Here is a 21,305-nt window from a genome sequence, read left to right as displayed (position 1 = left end):
AACCTTTATGCCTTAGAACAGTTTTTTAACTTTATTTTCACGGTACATTTACTTATAGAGTTTTTATGTTCTTGACCAATCAGTGTTTAGTATAAAGTTTGTAAATGCATTGATGATAATCTCATATTAATAAAGGCCCACTGTGAAAGAGGTTAAAACGTGTCGTCAGCTAGCATGAGAGAGTTTGGAGGAATTTCAAAGTGATCACTGTGGAAGATCCACCTATGTCTGTCTTTTTACAGAAGTGCATTAATTTCTTTATGTGTGGGTGGTGGTATATCCTATTAAAATGGATTTTCCCCGCTGTTAAACATCATTTGGGCATCACAAAAAAGAACTTTCATATTGTATATCCTTGTTTTTGATTAACACAGCCAATTTGTTGTATATATGACACTCTAGATAAAATAGAAATTACGAGAAAAATTCTTATGGGATATGTTTTTTCATGTGTGTTGGTCTAAGAGTATCCTTTTAGATGTGGTAATGCTTTTTGTTTATAACTCATTGTTTGTGTAATTTAAATACATTGCTTAAAGTCTTTTTTGCATGTTAATTATAACTAGAGTACTTCAAACTCCTCAAATAATTGCAAAAAATATGTGAAAATAATACACATCAGGACACTTGAATACATTTGTTCTTGTGCTTTTTTTAACATAAATATTTTGAAGTGATGGTGGTTGGGGAGATTTTCTGTTTACCTTGACATCTTTCCAAAAGGGAGAGGCAGTTCTAAAACCTCAACATTTTTTCTTAACCCCTTCTGCGCTCATGACGAGCTCAACTCGTCATGAGGTTTACCTGTCGTGCGCTCATGACGAGCTGTGCTCGTAACAAACCGCGGGGTTTTAAAAACTTCAGCGCGCAGCGGGAAAACCCGCCACGCGCATGTGGTTAAAACAGAATGATAGAAAGTACTTCCTGTGGAGAAGGACCAGAGAGGACCTCAATTTCCAACTTGAGAGATGTGTTGCTACCAATGTCATTCCTTTGTCCAAGAAAGTCCTGATGTGAAGGGATGCACTTCATATATCACCTCTGTCATCAGGGTCATCCTAACATTCCTCTACAGGGTAAATGTCTCTGCCAAGAAAAGTGTGGATCCTTTCTTTATAGTGCTGTTCTTCTAACATCCTCTGTGATTTTCTACTTGACTTCTGTACCAGAACCACTGTAGGCAATTGTTCAGTGAGAACTCAACAATCTTCCAGATCTAGCATTTGCTTTTTAAGTGTGGTGGCAACTAAAGCCTATAGATGAAGGAATCATGGTCGGCCACAACACTTTCTAGTTGCCAATGAAGAAGCTAAAAGCAGTAAATATCACACCTGTGAAACAGACCATTAAAAAGAATGTTTCCTAATTCAGTTTAAAGGATGCTACAAACGTGCTGGAGACATTTCAGATCAATGTTCCTAGAACAAAAGAGGGCAAACCCACAATTTACACAACTTGTGCATGATTAACCTCCCATAAGTATACCCCAAGCAGGATAGGGAATCCAAGAAAATAAAACCTCTTGTAATCTATTGTGAAATTCTCTGAGGGTGAAGGCTATTGGCATGTGCATTTGAACTCATCAGTCAAATGTTTACTTTACCTCAGTCAGGATATCAGCAGGTACACCAGTTGCCATCAAGATGGTGCAGAGCTGCTGCAATAGGCCACACTGGAACATGGACTTCTGACAAGTACTTGTGGCACCGGGAGGATTCATAGGGGACACCAAAACCCGGACAAGCTGCACATAAAAATAGAAAATAAATCTATTGAGTTACTGCTGGGCAGCAAACCAATTGCAATTCTGATCTTTTGTAAATGGGTGATGAGAACATCAAAATTAACTTATGAAATTATATAATGTAATAGATCAACTAAATGCATTTATAAATTAAACTTAGGAATGTTTATAGTCATGTGGGTAATTTTAGATTCCTGGTTCTTTCACCGGTTTAAGATATAAAACTATTCTATAATAAAGCATACATTCTTCCCCAGGAACATCATGAAGGAGTAAGGCTTTCTATCTTGCACAGGGTGCCCACTACAGTACACAAACAACTACAAAGATATAAGATGGCTAACAACATTAGTGTCTGCTCATTCTAAAATCTAAAACCAACTCATTAAAATCCTCAGGACTGGGCCTCCCAAATGTGGGCATTACCTCCAACACTACAGGGCTTTCCTCCTAAATTGCTCCTCAGATTACTGCAAATGGTCATACGTTTTCACAAACCTTCTTCAGTACAATTCTTATTTCTTGTTTGAATACCATTAAACGCCAGTCTACACCATACAATTTGGCAACAACACATGTAAATAATGCACTGATTGCTGCAATCAACCCTTATTTCAGTTCATTATAAAAAGGCAATATGTGGCATGAAATCAATGTGATAAAGGTTAGTGAAAGCACCAACGATTTCACACCATACAAGAGATCCACTTTCACAATCCTCACTGTGTCAACAGACAAGCTGTTAGTGAATTTAGACAGGCTGCAGGCACTCCTCCCATCACCTTTTGAGTGTATAATAAACAGCCCAAATTGGCCTAGCGTATGCCCAGGCATCAGTCACTTGATTGCATTGTTACAGGATCCAAGCCATACCTCATTGACTAGGCCTAATAAGGCCAAAATCAGTGTGGGTTTGCTTGTGTGTTATATTCTGGAGGGCGCCTCAGAGGGGCTGTTCAGCTGCACTGTTCTTAAGACAAGTATAGTCAGTATAGATTTAGATAAGGAAAGACTCTGGCTAGAATGATACAGTTTACATTTCCAAGCACCTCACAGTGTGTTAAAAAGTAAATGAAATTTCTTTTTTTTCTGCCCAAGGAGCAGTTGATCAGGTCCAATTTCACTCCACAAGTGGGAAAAAAGGCGAAATTCCTATGTCTCGATTTCCCTACATGAATTTCACCCACCCCTTACTTACAAATATTTGTGAATTATTTTTTAACTTTCCTGCTAGGTAGTAACACCAATTCCTAGTTACAGTAGATGGGTAAACAAGGGCTCTTTCGGTATCATTGACTCCATTGCCTTTTTCTCATCATTGTAATAATCCCCATGGTTTCTCCGTAGTAAATTCATGACTTTTCACATTTCCACATTAAATTTTACCATGTTTTGGACCACTCTTGATAGATTCCACACCACTATCAGCGTTTTCCTAATGTTAGCTATAGCTGAAAACATTATTACATTATTATATATTTCCCTTCAGTCCTCCTTCGATGATATTGGTAACTGAAGGAAAGGCGAGCCTAAATACTGCTGCTTGTGACACTATTCAACAATAAGAACTCTATTCACCAATGGCCAATTGCTTGAGCACATCTTTATCAACAAATAAAAACCAGGGTCCACTCTTCCAATATTACTGAGCTTGTTTATGAATGTCTTTTGTTTACAAATATATTCAACGTCTTGAAGAACTGCAAGACCAAATATATCACTTTTCCTACCCAAAAATCCTGAAACACAATAAAGAAGAATTATATATCATATCTGTCATGAATGATACCGGATTGTGTCTAGCTCCTATGACTTGATAAACAACTGTTATTTCCATTAATTTTCCCAAAACCAAGAGCATGCATTCCAGCCCATGTTTGCTTCCTCACTGCTTCCACATGTGAGAATAACTTGAATATTCTTGAACAACGTTGTCAGTGGTACCGCCAATACATTCCAGATTGAGTTAGTTATGCAGAATTGTGTTTTGGTCTTATTACATTAGGTTTGCCAACATTAGCATGGTTCTCTTTCATAAGCAGTCTTGTAGAGTTATTCCATCATATTACACATTTGGTATTTAAAAATGAGCATCCATAAAATACTTCCTTTGCTAACATTACTTCTTCTTTCCTGCTGATAGTTGACCGTTCTTATTGTCATCTTCAGCTAACATCTTCCTTCTCCCTTCAGTATCAGAAGTCTATACCATAGTGTTTCCTCAGTAAGTTACGACTCATTGGTTATCTATCAATGGTATTTGTATTTCCTTCTTTCTTTGATTACAAGGCCTTACATATACACATATGCTTTGTAGTTAACTTGCAAAAAAACAAATGTATAATTGACAACCTACCTGCAGCATGAGATGAAGATTAGTTACTTTCTGCGCAGACCACCCAGAGTTGTCATCTCCCACCTCAAACCAAGGTTTCATTCGTTGGATATAGGAGCCCTCTTTGAAGAAGTTTTGGTTGGAATTGTTGTTTTTCAATAAATTCAGTAATAAAAGCAGGCAGTCCTCCACCACGATGCCTGAAATATCAGACAGTCGTATTAAGTTTGCATATGCCGGTACCATCTTCAATAGATTTCAGAAATTAAACAATTTGTCTACAGGTACCAAGGAGGATGCACTTAGAAATAATTGAATAAAAAAAAAACCAACTCTTTAGGTTCAAAACACATCAGTAAAGAATAAATATACCGAAACCATGCTTCTCAAAATGACACAAACGTTTCTGTGTAAACAGGGCATGCAACATGGTTCAAACAAAAAGGTTGTTGGCAGTGTTGGAATAGGGTGGGTGCAAAGCATTTCCTTTTGGCCCTGGATATACAGCTTGCCAAGCAGTATCGTGGGTGGGTACTTCATTTGGCTAGCATCAACAATACTATTGCAGCGCAAATGAATAACATTTCTGTCTCTGTGCACTGGACTCTAATGAGCAAGGAAGAGGAGCCATAAATTACTCCATGTAACAGTTAAAATTCAAAGTTAGAAATTCAGATACAGTATGGCCCAGTTTACAATACTTAATAATATGAATGGGACAAAGAGGAGAAGGAGGTAGTTTATTTTGAGTCACAATGTCAATCAACATGCATTTCTAGCTCCTTAAAAATGGGTGCTAGATTTGCTTTTTTTTTTTTTGCCAGACTCACTTAAGGAATTTCAGAAGTTTCATAAATTGTCAGGCCTCTGACCTGTACAATGACCCCCCCCCCCCAGGGATGCTTTGATTGTGTCCAAGTCCTTGATGTGGACCATCTCCAGGTACCAAGCTGAACATTACCATGGGCAGAAACCTCATCTGCTGAGTTCCCAGTCCTAGAAAATACACTAAACATCTTAAGCTAAAAACCAATCACTCTAGCACTCTATGCTAACGGTCTAGTAAAAGTACACATCCTGTCTTGAGACCAGCATTGCCTTGACAGAACACTTAGAGGGTTGGCTCTGTCTTGGCATATAAATCTAAAACTGAGAAATCCAGATGATGATTTGGAACTCAAATACTAATCTGCTTGCTAAAAACAAAAAAGGCAGGTATCTTGGGATGGATAAAGTTTCCTTGAACCATATATAAATAAATGTATACAGTGTTAGACTTTGTGCATCATGAACAGTTCCTTTTAGAACAAAGATTCACTATTGCTCCAATAAAAAGGTCCCTCGCTACCAGCCATGACAACATGGTAATGTGCATCTGCCATTGTAAAAACAATTACCTGTCTTTCCAGTCAAACATATGGAGAACAGATTAATGCACATTTGTGGATCATAATAATGGAACTTCCTGACCAAGATCATAAGGGATACTGAGCCATTTCAAACACTCAAGCAACACCATACTGAGCCATCACAATTAGATTGTTATTTAAGAATATATTACGAGAGAAAGGCGATAAAGTAATGGAAGCTCAATAGCAACAACTTAGAGTGGAGGCATAGAGAGCAGTGTCTTGTGTGGAGAAGCTCTCTAAGACACTAAGTGGTGACTATCATCACCAAATATTCATCTCAAATACTTTTCTTGTCAACTTAAGCATGCTATGTTGCTGCTGGCTTTTAGGTTGAGAAGGGGTCTTCAAATTGGTTGGGAGCCAAGATCGGGTCAGATCCATCTCTCAGACTAGAAGGTATTGGAGACTATGGCACAGAAATCAGGAGAATGCCAAAATCTCTTATTATGGAAAGTACAAGCCAGAACAGGATTCTACTTTACTGGACGTCTTATTAAAGTAGGCTTGATAGAAGGCATTGAAGAGGAGGGAGAGATGATTCTTGGAAAATTAAATGGCCACCAGTGGAGGCCTTTCAAGATTTAAATACTTTCAGCTGTTTGTGTCACGTGCAACAAGTAATATTAAGTAAACGTATAACTAACTCACAAGGAAAGATTGCTTGAAACCTTTGGAAGGAGGTAATTGACTGCACTACTAAACAAAACAGCACTTAAAACATTTTCCTTCTTTAAATGTGGTGTGTTTGCCATGGTGAAACAGATATCTATCACTTGGAGCAGAGCATGGCCTAATAATCCGGGGAAATCAAAGAGATGAAATCTTGAACTAATATTGAACTAACGGAAGAAAAAGGAAAGAGCTCTTTCTGAGCACTTCCTCAAACTCAATGTGCAATTGAAATATAAGCTATGTTGGCCTCTACGGGGAGTGGACTGCTTAGAAGATACATGTCATTGACTGCAGTTTGTGCAGTGTGAAATAATGTGAATGTGCTACTAAGCAAGCTCTACTGTTTTACCTATGGGTATAACAATACTGTTCTTAATATGCAAAAATATTGGTAATTCTCAGCCTAACAATGGGAATGATCCCAGCATGTGACTCTATGAAAGATAGATGCTAGATAAGTCAAGGAAACCTAAAGGGCAACTAGAGAGGAGGATTTGCACTTCCCTCATAACAAGGAGGGTCATGAAGGAAGCAGGCTCACCCTCAGCACTTATTGGAATGACAGGAGTTTAAGCTGTTACCAAATGTTATCTTGCTTTAGATACTGATTCCTAATGAACTGGTTGTGGGACAGGCAGTTGAGCTTCCCCACAAAGGTCCTTTGTGGTAGCCAAGCTCAGTCCAGTGGCACACAGTCAGGTTGATGCATAAGGAATGTCTATTGAAAAACTCAGCTGCAGAGGACCATGTTGTCTGCGGCTTGTATTGAGACATGGGAATTACGATATTCCTGTTAAGTCTTCTAAAAGGCACAAAATACCGAACTGTATGTAGAGTAAGATTTTGTGCATCATGAACAGTTCCTTTTAGAACACTGAATCAATAGTGCTACAATGCCAGTTCACATACTACAAGCCATGGACAAAATGGCAATTTGCATCTCCCACTGCAATAAAAAAATGACCAGTGTTTGAAGTCAAAAATATAGAGAACAGAAAACTCAATATTTATAGATCATAATACTGGAACTTCATGTCCACGATTCGAAGGGAAATCGAGCCCTTTGAAACATTCAGGCAATACCAAACTGAGTCATCACAATTAATCAGTCTAGAGCTGGTTGCAGATCATGTTGAGTGGACTGCAGTTTTTCATCTGAATAATTATGTATTTGTGAGGTGCATGTTTGTTTCAGTCAGTGCTTGAAAATGACAAAAAGGCAGTCTTAAGCACTTCATAACAAACAATAAAACAAATGGTTTGGCAAGAATAATCAATGTAAGCTCAATTTGTATAGTAATCAAGGATACAGACCCTTCTGAAAAATCTGGAAATTTGTTGTACTTTTGGACTGTTTATAGCCTGGATGATAAGTGAAAATCTACTGTTCACTCAATCATTGTGTAATGAGTTTCTAAAACTTGGAAGCCCCTCACATTTTTAGTAAGTTGACGAAATCATTAAAATACATTTTGAATGAGTCATTCAACAGAGAAATTTAAGGAAATCAGGCAGAACTTTCAGCTTCACTGCCCTAGAGATATTATTGTTTAATTTCATTTTGTTTTACCCATTAAGGGCTTTACACCTAAAGTTCTGTACTCTGTTCAGCTGAGGAGCTAGGATTATGAGTCTAAGAAATGAGTCCAAGATGGTTCCAAAATGCCATTCCTTGCCTACAAGGAACTTTTGATCTTTACAACTTGTAATCTAGCCGTTTTAGCACAAACCTTGCAGGCCACAAACTGCTTATTAGCCAAATCGGTAATTTCTTGTACCATGTGCTTTACATAAGCAACTCGGCCAAATATGTTTGTGCATGTAATACCTCCATCACTGTTGCCCTCATCCGTTACGATGTCCAATAGTCTCTCAAAAGCGTTTTCAAAGGCAACAATTTTTTGAATCGCTGCATTACTTCTTGTGAGCTGCTGAAGCAACAAAAGTCCCTAAGGAAGAAAAAACGCAGATGTTAAAAACATGTTTTTCAAAAAAGAAAAAAAAAGTTATGGCAATAACATCATCAATCTTATTAATAATGGTTGAACAGCACTGACCATAAAAAATAGAGGGCAAAGCATTTTAATTTGTCTGTCACAAATGTAGGATCCAGAAAGTGCATGAGAACCTCGGACTGCATACTCTTATGCCTTAATGTCAGACATGCTGAAGTTTAGAAACCTGCCTTAAAAACACATAGGTGTGGCTTTTATGAGACAATTGATAATGCATTCTCCCCTTAATGGAAGGCAGTAGAGAAAGGAATAGAAATTGACTGTTCTGTAATGTTGTTACTCTGAGCAATAATGACTGCACTTGTGACCTTATAGAACTACCTGCATGCACTGCCTACGCATAAGAAAATTCCAAAGAGGCGTTAAACGTGTATTAGTGTAGGAAGCTGGCTTCTTTATACAGTGGACCAAAAAGAGGTACGCTGTATAAAGAGTCCAGGTAAACCACTGCTGGTTTACAGAGGCACAAATGATAACCCAAATGCTCTCTTTTGTGATAGTCTGGGGCGTGCAGTTAGTCTTAACAGAGGGCAGTGTTAAGCATTTGTTGACACACACAGGCAATAAATGAGACACACACTCAAGAATACATCCGAGACCAATTTAGAAAAATAAGTTGTCTTTTGATACTGAGAACTTCGTTATCAAGTAAGTATTTTTTTTAAATATTGATTATAGCAGGTAAGTAAAATGTTCACTAAAATGAATCTTTAAGCACAATATTTTCACCATGGTAGAAAAGGCAAGTATAGCGTACAGTTATTTGCGTTTGGTTGCTGGGGGTCTCCTTCTGGACTTAGGATCTTAGGGGGCCAAAGTCCAAAGTACCACTAGCAATTTCTCGTTATCTGCCCTGGGACATCCCGATGCAGAGGTGCTGGTCAGGTTGGTAGCTGTGCGTGCCATGCCGGTAGAAGGAAGGAGGGGCACCTTGAAACAAGCTGCAGAGGTGGATTTGGGGACAAATCTGGAAGATCCTAATGGGGGGGATCGGGTCACAAGTGTCTAGGGGACAAGGGAGCAAAGTTGGTTCATCGGTACCCGGGCAGGGGCGTTCGGGTGCAGAGTGGAAAGATCGGCTGGGCTCTGTGCACCTTGGAACCTTGCAGTCGTCTGTTTTGCTGTGTGAGGGTGTAAAATCAGGACGGCAGGGCCACTCTCGAAGTGGGTCTCTGCGGTTCGGATTTCCCTCAAAAGCTGCTTTGTTTTGGAGTCCCACATGGACTTTCCCAATCTCTGCTTGTAGCAAGGAATCCCATACACCCGGTATTGGTCCTGTGCGGCTCCATCCAGTCTTGGTGTCCTCTTGCTCGGTGGGGGTACAGATCAGACCTTCAGGAGCACAGGATCCTCTTCCTGGGGGGCCACAACATGTTAAAACAGACTTTGTGTTTCGGGGCCTGTGGGCTGCAGGGGAGTAGCACCTCTACTCCCTGAGAGGTTGCTTGCCTTTTGTGCAGGACTGGCAGTCCCCCTGGGTGCTTGGAAACTGGTCGGCTGCAGGGCGGGTCACTGGGTCGAGATTGTCGATACCTATTGTGGCTGGCAGGGTTTGGCACCAAAAGTCCACAGCAGTTTTCAGTTCTCTCTTTTTCGTGCGGCTCTCGGTGTCCTTCTCTTTTTGATCCGACTAATTGGAGTTCCTTGTGTAAGGGGTGCCACCTAAATACTCAATTTAGGGTGGTTAGGGGGGAGTGACAGGTAGAAGTCAATGTCCTTTACCTTCAAGGTGTCTATGCCCTTGACATGACTACTTCCTGTGGGAAGTGGGCATAACCCTGACCCAAAGAGCCTTATTCCACCAAACTCAAGATGGTGGAATTCTACAAGTCGTGTCCAAATCAAATAGCCCACCTTCAGCTGGTACTAGCCTGAGAGGAGGGCACTCTTCTTAACTAGCTAATTTTCCCACCTAGTGCCAAACAGGCCCGGGGCAGGTGTGGCATTTCCCCTGTCTGGGGAAGCCTAGGTCGCATATCAAAGGCGGCGGAGGCCTTTGAAGACTCCTGCCTTGATATGCTGATCACTTAGCCATCCTGCTTTGAGGAGGTGACAATACCTCCGGCCGGAGCAGGCATTGGTTTTGCCCTCAGAGAGCGCTGGCTCTCACCTGCAAGGGGTCAGAAACTTGACTGTGGTGGAAGGCTAGTCTGCACCAGTCAGCCAGCACAACAGTAGTTGGTAGGTTTTCAGGGGGTACCTCTAAGGTGCCACTCGGTGCACGTATTAACCTTTACCATGCTCATGACGAGCTGAGCTCGTCATGAGCCGTGGAACGCTCAGGTGCGGGTAGAATTCCCCAGCGGTGCTGAGCTCGTCATGAGCATGCGGGCAATGTGCGCGCCCCCCTCCCCCCCAGCACAGCAGGGAACCCCCACAGCGAAGGGGTTAATAAATCCATCACTGCAATAAGTGTGGGCTTATGAATATGAGATGTTTGATACAAAACATCTCTAGTTTCAGTGAAGGCATCAAGTACTGGGGAACTCATAACCATTAGTGTCCAGCACATGTTCATCAAATGTCTTACCTGGCCACTTGAAATATCTAAGAGTCTACTTAGACATCACAGGAGCATATCTGCTCATGCCGATATTGCAACTCATGTATTATAGTGCACCCTGTCTTAAGGCTAAAAGGCCTGCTGTATGGGGGCTTACCTATACTGCATGCAGTGTCAGCAGGCATGGCCAAGGAGGTGTGCCATGTCGTGTCTTCACTATTCTCTGCACCAAGGCACACAGCCTGCAATGGCAGTTGGAATGTTGGTGCTGAGGAGTTCCTTACAGTAGCACAATACATGCTGTAGCCCTTAGGAACTCTCTTTAGCCTCCTTGCCCTAGGTACCAGGGGTACCATTTACTAGGGACTTAAAAGAGTTGACAACGGTATTGACAATTGTGGAAGCAATTGTACAGTTTTAGGGAAAGAGATCCGGCACTGGGGACCTGTATAGCAATAACCCAGTGCACTTATGTCTAAATTGCATCCGATACAAGGTAAAAAGTGGAGGTGACCATGTAAAAAAGAGGCACTTTCCTACAATTAGTACATCATATTTCACTTCAATAGTTTCATTCAACAACTCCCAAACCCTATCTCAAAATGGTGAATAAAACTCACGACAACAAAGGGAAGAATGGAAGTGCAATAAAGAACAGTAAAGATTTAGATAAAGCTTACATATGCATATTAGTGGTTTTATTTTGGTTACCCTCTGCTGAATCTTTCATGGTGATGCTTAACCGCATGCGTGCGGCGGCTTTTCCCGCTGTATGCGGCATTTTAAAAATTACCCCGTTACATGACGAGCTCAGCTCGTCATCAGCACACGGCAGGTAACGTTGATGACGAGCTGAGCTCGTCATCAGCATGGAAGTGGTTAAAAATGAATGTATTCGAAAACAGTGACACAAATCAAGTAAGTTTTTGAATTGTCACATGAAAAATTAAATTAGGTCAAGCTAGACCAAATGTCATTTTAGAGCATTTCCTAAAATGTAACTAGCCTGATGAAAACAGTGACTAGTAGTTTGAATTTGGCAAAGTGAGTTCCAACATGCGAGTATAGTTTTCAAATTGACAGCAAAAAAAAAGCACTGCGCCAACCACCTATAACTATAGCCTCTTTGCAGAACCCCCAAAAGTATTCTGAACAAAATCCACTAGGTTATCATCATCAGTGGCCTAATTCTCTATATATAGAAATAAATGCTAAGTCCTCATACTACGCACTTTTGAAGCATCCTGTCATAGGGCACTGCCTGAGAAAAAACAGAGGAAGAGTCGCAGAATCTTTAACACTGAAGAAACACATCAGCATACAAATAAAATTAGGGCAAGTCAATTTATCCTAGTAGAATACAGTGCATGCAAGATCAGCAACTAGACTGATTGAACGCCTTGTCAAGCGGTACATGAATACAATTACAGTACATTTGAACTAATCCTGCTTAGTTGAAACTACTTTTAAGTTAGCACTGGATAGCATTATACCAAATTATACATTGTCTGAGGAATAAAACTGTAAAATTATGTAAATACAACCAAAAAAGTAAATACAGGAATGGCATCACAACCTCAAGCAATGGACTGGCTACTGAATACAGTCTGGCCATGACCGAATAGTAGAGGATCAAGGCTCCATTAGAACACTTTTTGGTCCTTGAAAACACAAATTCGTTCATAGCTAGCCTTAGGGGAAGGTAAGAGAGCAGGCCATTTTCCTTTCCAAACTTTTGCTACGGACTATGCTGGGCAGGCAATGGGGTTGTGCCCTACAAAGACAGATGTATTCTTCCTTTTGCGGTCTCAGGTTTAAATATTCGTGTCTTTCCTAAAAACACTCTTATATTTTAATTCAACCCGACTTGGTGCTAAGGGAGAGCATAGATTAAGCACTTAAATGAAAAGGACAATATAGTTGTAATTTTAGGAGTTGGTGTCTTCTTACTCATATTCCGAGTAATGATAGTCTTATTCCTACAAAGAATTAAGCCACTTTATGGAGACATAGAAGCAACAACTAAGATGGAAGACAAGGTTTGGGAGGTTCATCCACTCTGCCTATTTCCCATTTTGCAATAGGAATGACTCTAAATAATTTCCATAGTTCCAACTACATTACGGTTCAATACATTTTTCCAATAATAGGCATCAGCAGAAAGTTGCTTGGCCTCATCTCTTATTTATGGGATACGAACGTCACAATGGGCACCTCTGTGGACATATACAACATCAGCAATCTGGCAAACAGCCTACGCTACCACTCACCTGCTGACCACCCATGGCTGGGGTACCCAAGAAACTGAGTTGACCTGCAGCCAATAGAATTTTTGGAGGGAGGGTGAGTACAGCCTAGTATCAGGACCTAGAGAAAAGCCTCATACACATACATGTACCTTCGCACCAGGCACTTCAAGTGTCTAAACGTAAATCGTGGGTTTCATAAATTCCCTAAGATGAAGGAATGTTATAGGAGTCAATGGGTGCTGGTTCAGCAGGTTCGGGCATGTGTAGACCTTGCAAGGTGGACTGGCAATGGGATACAATGACGCTGAGCGAGCTGGAAAACTAGTCTCTTCACTGTGTAGGTGAAAAGGTGGCTGGCTACTGCCCTTATTTCTGCAGACATTCCATTTCTTATTCTGTTAATTTGTAGTAGCTATTTAGCATTTTTGAAAATCAGCACATGACCTGCTTGGATCTACTTCAAGTTCAATATTTTACTGATTCTGACAAGCCTCGTTTGTTGTGCGTTCTGGTACCTGGAATTCGCATATTTGCATATGTTCCGATCCTTCAATTACACTCCACTTACCCAGCTTGAGCGGACACAGCCATTAGCATGTCAGTTTCCTTTTTGAGCCATGGGTCCCTGAGCTCCAAAATGTTCGGACCAATTTGGCCATCTCCACTCCTTAACATCTGTGTTATTTCTGCCTTCGTAACCCCTTCTGGTGTTTCGGGATAAAGTCCTTTGTCAGACCTCGGTTTATTTTCCTCCTTCGTATAACTTTCTCCGATTTACAGTCCTTTGCAGCGGACTCCGTTTTCCTGAGTTTGATCTCAGCTGTACGTACTGCTTTGCTGTGGTGAGTCTCTTTCCCTAGGACCAATACGAGTTTTGCAAACCCTCTGAAGATTTCATTGTGTTATCCTCTCTATTTTCCCCATGGAAACTAAGCTGATATTGGTCTCTGTGACATGTCATTTATGTATTTTGCCTATCAACCTTTTTCACAGTATTGGATTCTCATGTTTCAAACCACCATTGCTGCAGAAGGAAGAGAGGAGACAAGGAGTTACCTTAACATAGAGCGATCAAACGAAAGGCAACGGATGGAACATAAAATTTGTTATAAGCTATTCGATTTTTTGAAGCAGCCACAACCGTTCGATCAGGTCTATAAATCCTAGCGTTTCTTTCTACTTGTATTCCAATTCCTAGAAGTGAAAGTAATGAGTCACTGTTAACCGCAATACTGAAGTCCTTCAGTTTAGCAGTTCTACACGTCATTTCCTTGAATATATGTTTTTATAATAAATGTTCAAATTAATAAAATGTGGTTATCAGCAGGATCCACCAACAATTGATTAACATCATCACAGCATGTCCGATTTTGTTTGCCATGTCATAGCATACAGCTGAGAACTGTGATTTGAGTGCCTGGAAATACAACTCCAGATCTGCCACCCAAATCCTATGTACACAGCAGGGTTTCCACATCTACCTTGCTTTTTTGTGTGCCAATATTATAGTTTTCAACACAGATTTTAGCTTTTTAAGAAGATCATGTGAGATAGGATACATAATGCATTAGAAAAGGTACAGACATCACAGTTGTACCAACATCTCTGCAATCACTATCCTGCATGTCTTTGATTAACCCCTCCCATGCTGGTGACGGAACTGCTCCGTCACCAGCCACGGACACGCTGTGCTGATGACGGAGCGGTTCCGTCACGGCCCACTCGGGGCGCCTGCGCGGCGGGGATTACGCGCCTGCGCTGGACATTCTAATGAGCGGGCGGGGCCGTGACGAACCGCTCCGTCATAAGCACAGCGCACCAGAGGCTCGTGACGGACCATTGGGAGGAGGAGTAGTTTTAACCATCTATTCTCTGAGTTCGTCACTATAATGCCCAAATACTTGAATTAATCAGGATTCCGAGGAACAAACATTTGTGGCAGCCCATCATGGGAGTAGGTTACAGCACTCCCAGTAAATAGGTGGCGGACTTCTGTTTGCGAACAGTGAGCCCTGTCCGTCTTTAGAACTGTTGTACCTTATCCAACAACTCCGCAAGGGAATTTATTGGATCAGTCAAGTATACTCTCGACTCCAGGTTGGAATTGCCCATGCATCCAACACATAACGTAGTCTACAAGCCAAGGACTGCACAGCAAGGGTAAACAGCAGACGCAATCGAGGACACCCCAGTCTGGTGCCTCTCTGAAGCCCCAATTCAACTGATATGTCAACATTATTAGTTCCAAACCTAGCCAATGGCTTTGTGTACAGCAATTAGACCATCTGAATTTAACAGGGTCCAAAAGTATTCTTTCTTAGCACTGCAAATAGGAACTCCCAACTTACCATATCAAAGGTCTTTTCCGTGTCTCATGACACTAATGCCATGTCAGTATCACTACTTCAGGCTTCACTTATGACGTTGCCTGATGTTTAGTGCCATCCATTTGTCCGCAATGAAGCCACATTGATCCATGTGTGCTATGTACTTAATCAGCCCATTCAACCTTTTGGATAGTATTTGACCCAGTATTTTGGGGTCAACGTATACCACTGACTAAAGCCTGCTGCTCTGCAATCTAGTGGGCCATTGCCCAGTTTTAAGCAATACAAAGACATTCGTTTTTCTTACTGACTTGAGGAGTTTTGCCTTGTCAATCAATTCTTGGTATACAAGCAGCAGCTTTTCTGACAATTTCATGTGTCGCTGATACCATTTTGTTGGTAGGCCATAATGGCCTGGTGTTTTGGAGGTTTTTGTCCGCTTTGTCCACTTTCATTACTGATGTTGTGGGTTTTCCAATTGGCTACACTGGTTTTGAATCGGTTTCTTTAGCGTCTGAATATCTAGTACAGAGTACTCTACATCATCCGTGGGGTCCTTTGGCTGGGTATTATTGCTTATAATAGTTATGGAAGATGGTATTAATATATTATTGGGTATTTGCAACATACCCTTGGTTGTTCCAAATAGCAGCGATAGTAGACAGGGCTTTCTTGCGATCCAAAAGCCATGCTAGTACCAGGTCTATCCCCATCTCTATTTAACAGTTGCCTGTATTGTGTGCTACATATCATTTCCTTGTCAGCAATGTGTCATGTGGTGTAATCTATTAAGTGCTGCTGTTTTAAGTTCTCAAGTTGTTTCTCTGCTTTCTCTCTGTTTTGTTCTTTTTATAGGCAACATTAGATTTTACTAGTCCTCTCAACACCACCTTCATTGAGTCCCATTCTTTTCTTCCCACACCAGCGGGGTTTTCATTTTGCTCACTGTATTTTGGTAATCCCTCTCGAACAGTCAGTATAAGTGCACTGTCTTGTAGTATAGCCACTGGCAACCTCCCTGCAGGTACCTCCATCTTGTATTTCTGAGAGTGATTACCGAACATGAGGAGAATGACTAAGATTCTACTGATGTTTACGATATCCTGTACTCTAGCTGAGATTATTCTATCGACTAGTGCATAATCCAGTCTTGAATGTTCACTGGATGCTTGGGCATGATGGGAGTAAGCCCTAGTATGTGGGTTCTGATGCACAAAGTTACTTAATTGTGTAACGATATATCTGTAAGAGACATTAGTTAGTGATAGATGCCTTACCTTAGCATATCCCCAGGCGTCAGACTGGATCTGGAAAGTTTTTCTGCTTAGCAGTAACCCTGCGTGCCAATAGGTGGCGTCCTGTGGCTCCGCGTCCGTCACTGGCGTCGTAGGCGCCGAGATGATGTCACGGAGTGTACTTAGGCGCCACCCATGCGCGCTGTCAGTTCTGTACACAACTATTCCGCGCCGAAACGCAGAGCCATGCAAGTAACTGACAATTGGTTCATAAAACTAGGGCCCTTAAAGGGGATGACCTTAACCCTAGTAATCAGTTCGCAGAACGGGGAGGATGGGCGGGGTGGTAAGGAATCTATCACTAACTAATGTCTCGTTACACAAGTAAGTAACTTGTGCATCTGAAAGAGACACGTTAGTGATAGATTCCTTACCTTCGAATAGATACCCCAGCAATACCAACCCCGGAGGAGGGCCTGTGAACAGGATTACACCAGAAATTCACAGAGCACAGAGCGGCCAAAGAAGCAGTCTCTCCGGACCAGACTGTCAAGAAAGTAGTGCTTGGTAAACGTGTGCAGGGAGGCCCGCGTTGCTGCCTGACAAATATCCTGCAAGGGGGACCGCGTCCCAAGGCAGTAGTGATTGCAGTTGCCCTGGTTGAATGGGCACACAGCCCCACAGGAGGCTCCTTCTTGGCCAAGGAGTAACATGCTTTGATGCACAGAACGACCCACTGGGAGATGGTCCGTTTGTGCACCGCCCGACCTTCGTTTGGCGCCCACGTAGCCAACAAAGAGCTGATCACCCACCTGGAACTGCTGTGTACGCTGCAGATAGAATGAGAGTGCACGTTTTGGGTCCAGACGGTGGAGCCTCTCCTCTTCCCTTGAAGGATGCGGAGGCAGAAAGTAGGTGGGCACAGTGATGGGCTGCCCGATGTGGAAAGGCGTGACAACCTTTGGCAAGAAAGGACGAGTCCTTAGAATCACCTTGTCCGGATGAACAGAAAGAAAAGGAGGCTTAGAAGAAAGAGCTTGGAGCTCACTTACTCTTCTGGCAGAGGCGATAGCTACCAGGAACGCCGTCTTTAGAGTAAGAAGACGGAAAGGACAGTTATGAAGAGGCTCAAAGGGACCGCACATCAGAAAAGTCAAGACAAGATTTAAGTCCCATTGAGGCATCATGAAAGGCACGGGAGGGAACATGTGTGTAATGCCTTTGAGGAAACGGTTAACAACTGGGGACTTAAAAAGAGAAAGTTGATCAGGAAGGCGGAAATGGCAGAAAGATAACCTTTGATAGTGCCCAGAGTGTAGCCCTGCTCGGCCAAAGACAGAAGAAACAGAAGAACCTCAGAAAGGGGGGCCAAAAGGGGATCCACAGCCTTTGCTGTGCACCACGCCACAATTCTGTTCCATCGGCAGGCATATACCGTTTTAATGGAGGGATGCCTGCCTGCCAGAATGACTTTACAGACCTCAGGAGGAAGGTCGAAAGCCGTCAACTGACGCTGCTCAATCTCCACGCATGGAGGTGGAGGCTGGACAGGTTCGGGTGGAGGACCGTCCCCTGTTGCTGCGACAGAAGATCCTCCCGAAGAGGCAGTCTGATCGGGGGATCGATGCTCATACTGAGTAGCTCGGGATACCATACTCTTCAAGCCCAGTCCGGAGCCACAAGAATGACTTGGGCCCGGTCGCGCCTGATCTTCTTCAGCACTCTGGGCAGAAGTGGTAAAGTCGGAAAGGCATACAATAGACCGCAGCTCCACTCGCGCCGTAAAGCGTCGCCGAGCGAGTGCCGCCTTGGAAATTTCAAAGCGCAGAACCGATGACATTGCGTGTTCTCTTCAGTGGCGAATAGATCTAACCAAGGATCTCCCCACTGCAGAAAGAGACCTTGCGCCACGACCGAGGTCAGATGCCATTCGTGATCCAACAGGCACCGGCGGCTGAGTTCGTCAGCCCTGGCGTTCAGAGAACCTGCCAGGTGTTGGACCAGCAAGGTAATACCTTGATGTTCCAGCCATGTCAAGAGGCGCAGAGCCTCCTGACAGAGGGTCCACAACCCCACCCCGCCCTGTTTGTTGCAATACCACATGGCGGTGATGTTGTCCGTGAACACCTGCACTACACTTCCCCGGACAGAGGGAAGGAATGCCTTCAGTGCAAGCCGTATCGCCCGCAGCTCCAGAAGGTTGATATGGAGCCGGGACTCCGCCGGCGACTCTGATCTCCACCTCTCCCATGTGGTCTCCCCATCCCAGTAGGGACGCATCAGTCACTACTGTGTGCTCCGGTTGGGGAAGGAAGAGGGATCTGCCACTGACCCAATCGCGATTCGTGAGCCACCACTGCAACTGTCGTGCAGCGCCCTCCGAGATCTGGACGTGATCCGACAGGTTCCCCTGATGCTGTGCCCACTGGAACTTCAGGTCCCCCTGCAGAGCCCGCATATGCCATCTGGCATGCGTCACTAGCAGGATGCAGGAGGCCATCAGGCCCAGAAGCCGGAGGGTCATCCTGACTGAAACCCGGGATAGAGTTTGAAAGAGTGTAATCATAGCCTGAATATTCCGGACTCGCTGCTCGGGAGGATAAACCTGAAACAGTGTTGAATCCAGAACCGCTCTGATGAAGGGGAGCTTCTGAGAGGGGCTCAGGTGCGACTACGGCACATTGATGGAGAACCCCAGCAAGTGCAGGAGGTCAGCCGTACTCTGGAGGTGGGTGACAACTGCCTGGGGCGAGTCCTTCGTTTGCCCAAAAATGGCTCTGCTGCCCAGATTAGGCTAGAACTTGGCCTAATAAACTATGAAGTCTCCAGCATCGGCACATTCCTAAATCTCTGCCATAAATTCAGACAAGCAGACATAGGCTCATTGGAGTCACTAGTTTGGCAAGACATCTTCGAGAAAAACCCAGGGGGCACGTATGGTCACCTTTTCAAGGAGTCCATTCAAGAACTCTCCGCAGGTGACCTATGGGATCTCAACCCCAGTACAACAGTATTTAAATCCATCATTAAGAAAAGCGTCCGAATAAGTTCCCTCATTATGGATAAAAACCATCTTGCCAAACGTAGACACGCATGGGCCATTATGAACTCGTACGGGCGTTTAGCTCCCGCAACCTATCTGTCCTGCACCTACTCTTCGCACCTAAAACTCAGTTTTATGGCCATCAGACTCGGTGACAGGCAATTTTTAAAAGATCTGCCAGGCTGGCGTCGCACGTCAGATGAAATATGGTGCAGAGGGTGCGGCAGGACGGCTGAAACTCTGGAGCACGTGGTTTGTCTTTACCCAGCACTCATGGCCCAGCGCAGACGCAAACTGAAAGTGGAGTGGAATAGGTTGGGAATCCGGTCCTGCAGACAGGCAATCATTGCGACCTTATGCCCAGAAAATACAGCTTTAAATATCGGCCTTACATTGTTTATACGCCTTGCATACCACAACTTTTTGCATGCTCCCCTCGCGTTGGGAACAGCCTAAATCAAATCGTATCATTTGTAACTTGATAAAAAAAAAAGTTCTTCATCCATTTTTGCACTATTGATGATTTGCTGCTATTGATCTGCTGTTGCTATTTTATCTGATCTCTTTTTTAACATTTGTAATTATTTATCAACGGTGGGTTGGCCTATAAGTTTAATACTGTAAATCACTGTATAACAACCTCCGTATTTTTTTAAGTTATTTTTAACGCTACCCGGACTGTTCAATAGGGAGCTGCACAATGCAATGTGAGAACTCTGCATCCACTAAAAGTTGATCATTGATGTCAGTTTTGCTTTTACAATGTGTATTGCTGTCGGCGCTTCTTTTAAGGATGATATTTTATATCCAAATAAAGATTATTATTATATATGCCTGGGGCAAGCCCACCTTCAACAGCCAGTCATCGAGGTAGGGGAAGACTTACACCCCTGACCTGAGCAGATGAGCGGCGACCACCGCAATCCCCTTGGTGAACACCCGAGGGGCACTGGTAAGGCGGAAGGGGAGCACGGCAAACTAAAAATGCTCCTGGCCTACCATGTACCGCAGGTAGCGCCGGTGGGCCGGCAGGATGGGGATGTGGAAATAGGCGTCCTGCAAGTCCAACGCCACCATCCAGTCTCCAGGGCAGCCAGGACCTGAGCCAGAGTTAGCATCTTGAACTTCTCCTTCTGGAGGAAGCGATTGACGTCTCGGAGGTCCAAGATGGAGCCTATGCCCCCCTTATCCTTCTTGGGGACCAGGAAGTAGTGGAAATAACAACCACTCCCTACTTCCTGACCGGGAATGCGCTCAAGCAGCAGGGGGTGGAGGTGGACTGACCCGCTCGCTGGTTACCAGACCCGCCCATGCGGAGGACACGGCCTTGGCCACGCTGGGGCTGGTTCTGCACAGGCTTAGCGGAGGAGCGTGCTTGGGTGCTCTTACCCTGGCCACGAAAGGAACAAAACCCAGACGTGGCAGGGGCCTTCGTGGAAAGAGCCAAAGACTTGCCCGTGGTGCGTGAGTCTTTAAAGCGCTCCAGGGCATTGTCCACCTTGTCGCCAAACAGACGGGAGTCATCGAAGGGCATGTCCATGAGCGCGCTCTGGACATCCGGTGAGAACCCAGTGGAACGCAACCAGGCGTGGCGCCGCAACGCCACAGTCGTGGAAAATGCCCTTCCCAACAAATCAGCAGTGTCCAAACCACACCTGATGGCAAACTTCGCCGAATCCTTGCCCTCCGCAATCGCTTGGGAAAGGACAGCCTGGACCTCCTCAGAGCACTGAAGCAGTACCTCTGCCATCGAATCCCACACTGCGTGGG

General features: G+C 43.6%; 1 protein-coding gene across 6 annotated transcripts in view; it reads right to left on the bottom strand.

Moving 5' to 3' along the window:
* USO1 (USO1 vesicle transport factor) overlaps positions 1-21,305 on the bottom strand; it is a 515,242-nt gene that overhangs the window by 280,645 nt on the left and 213,292 nt on the right. For all 6 annotated transcript variants that reach the window (XM_078676053.1, XM_078676052.1, XM_078676055.1 and 3 more), the window contains exons 8-10: positions 7,992-8,112; positions 4,101-4,279; positions 1,604-1,744 (exon numbers count right to left, since the gene is read on the bottom strand). In XM_078676053.1, the coding sequence (XP_078532179.1) occupies positions 1,604-1,744; positions 4,101-4,279; positions 7,992-8,112 (441 nt within the window). The remainder of the gene's footprint in view (positions 1-1,603; positions 1,745-4,100; positions 4,280-7,991; positions 8,113-21,305) is intronic.

This window comes from Lissotriton helveticus, chromosome 2_1 (genome assembly GCF_964261635.1).
Source record: "Lissotriton helveticus chromosome 2_1, aLisHel1.1, whole genome shotgun sequence".
Taxonomy (NCBI): domain Eukaryota; kingdom Metazoa; phylum Chordata; class Amphibia; order Caudata; family Salamandridae; genus Lissotriton; species Lissotriton helveticus.
Note: the sequence above shows the minus strand (reverse complement) of the source record. Positions and strands in the feature narration are given on the sequence as shown.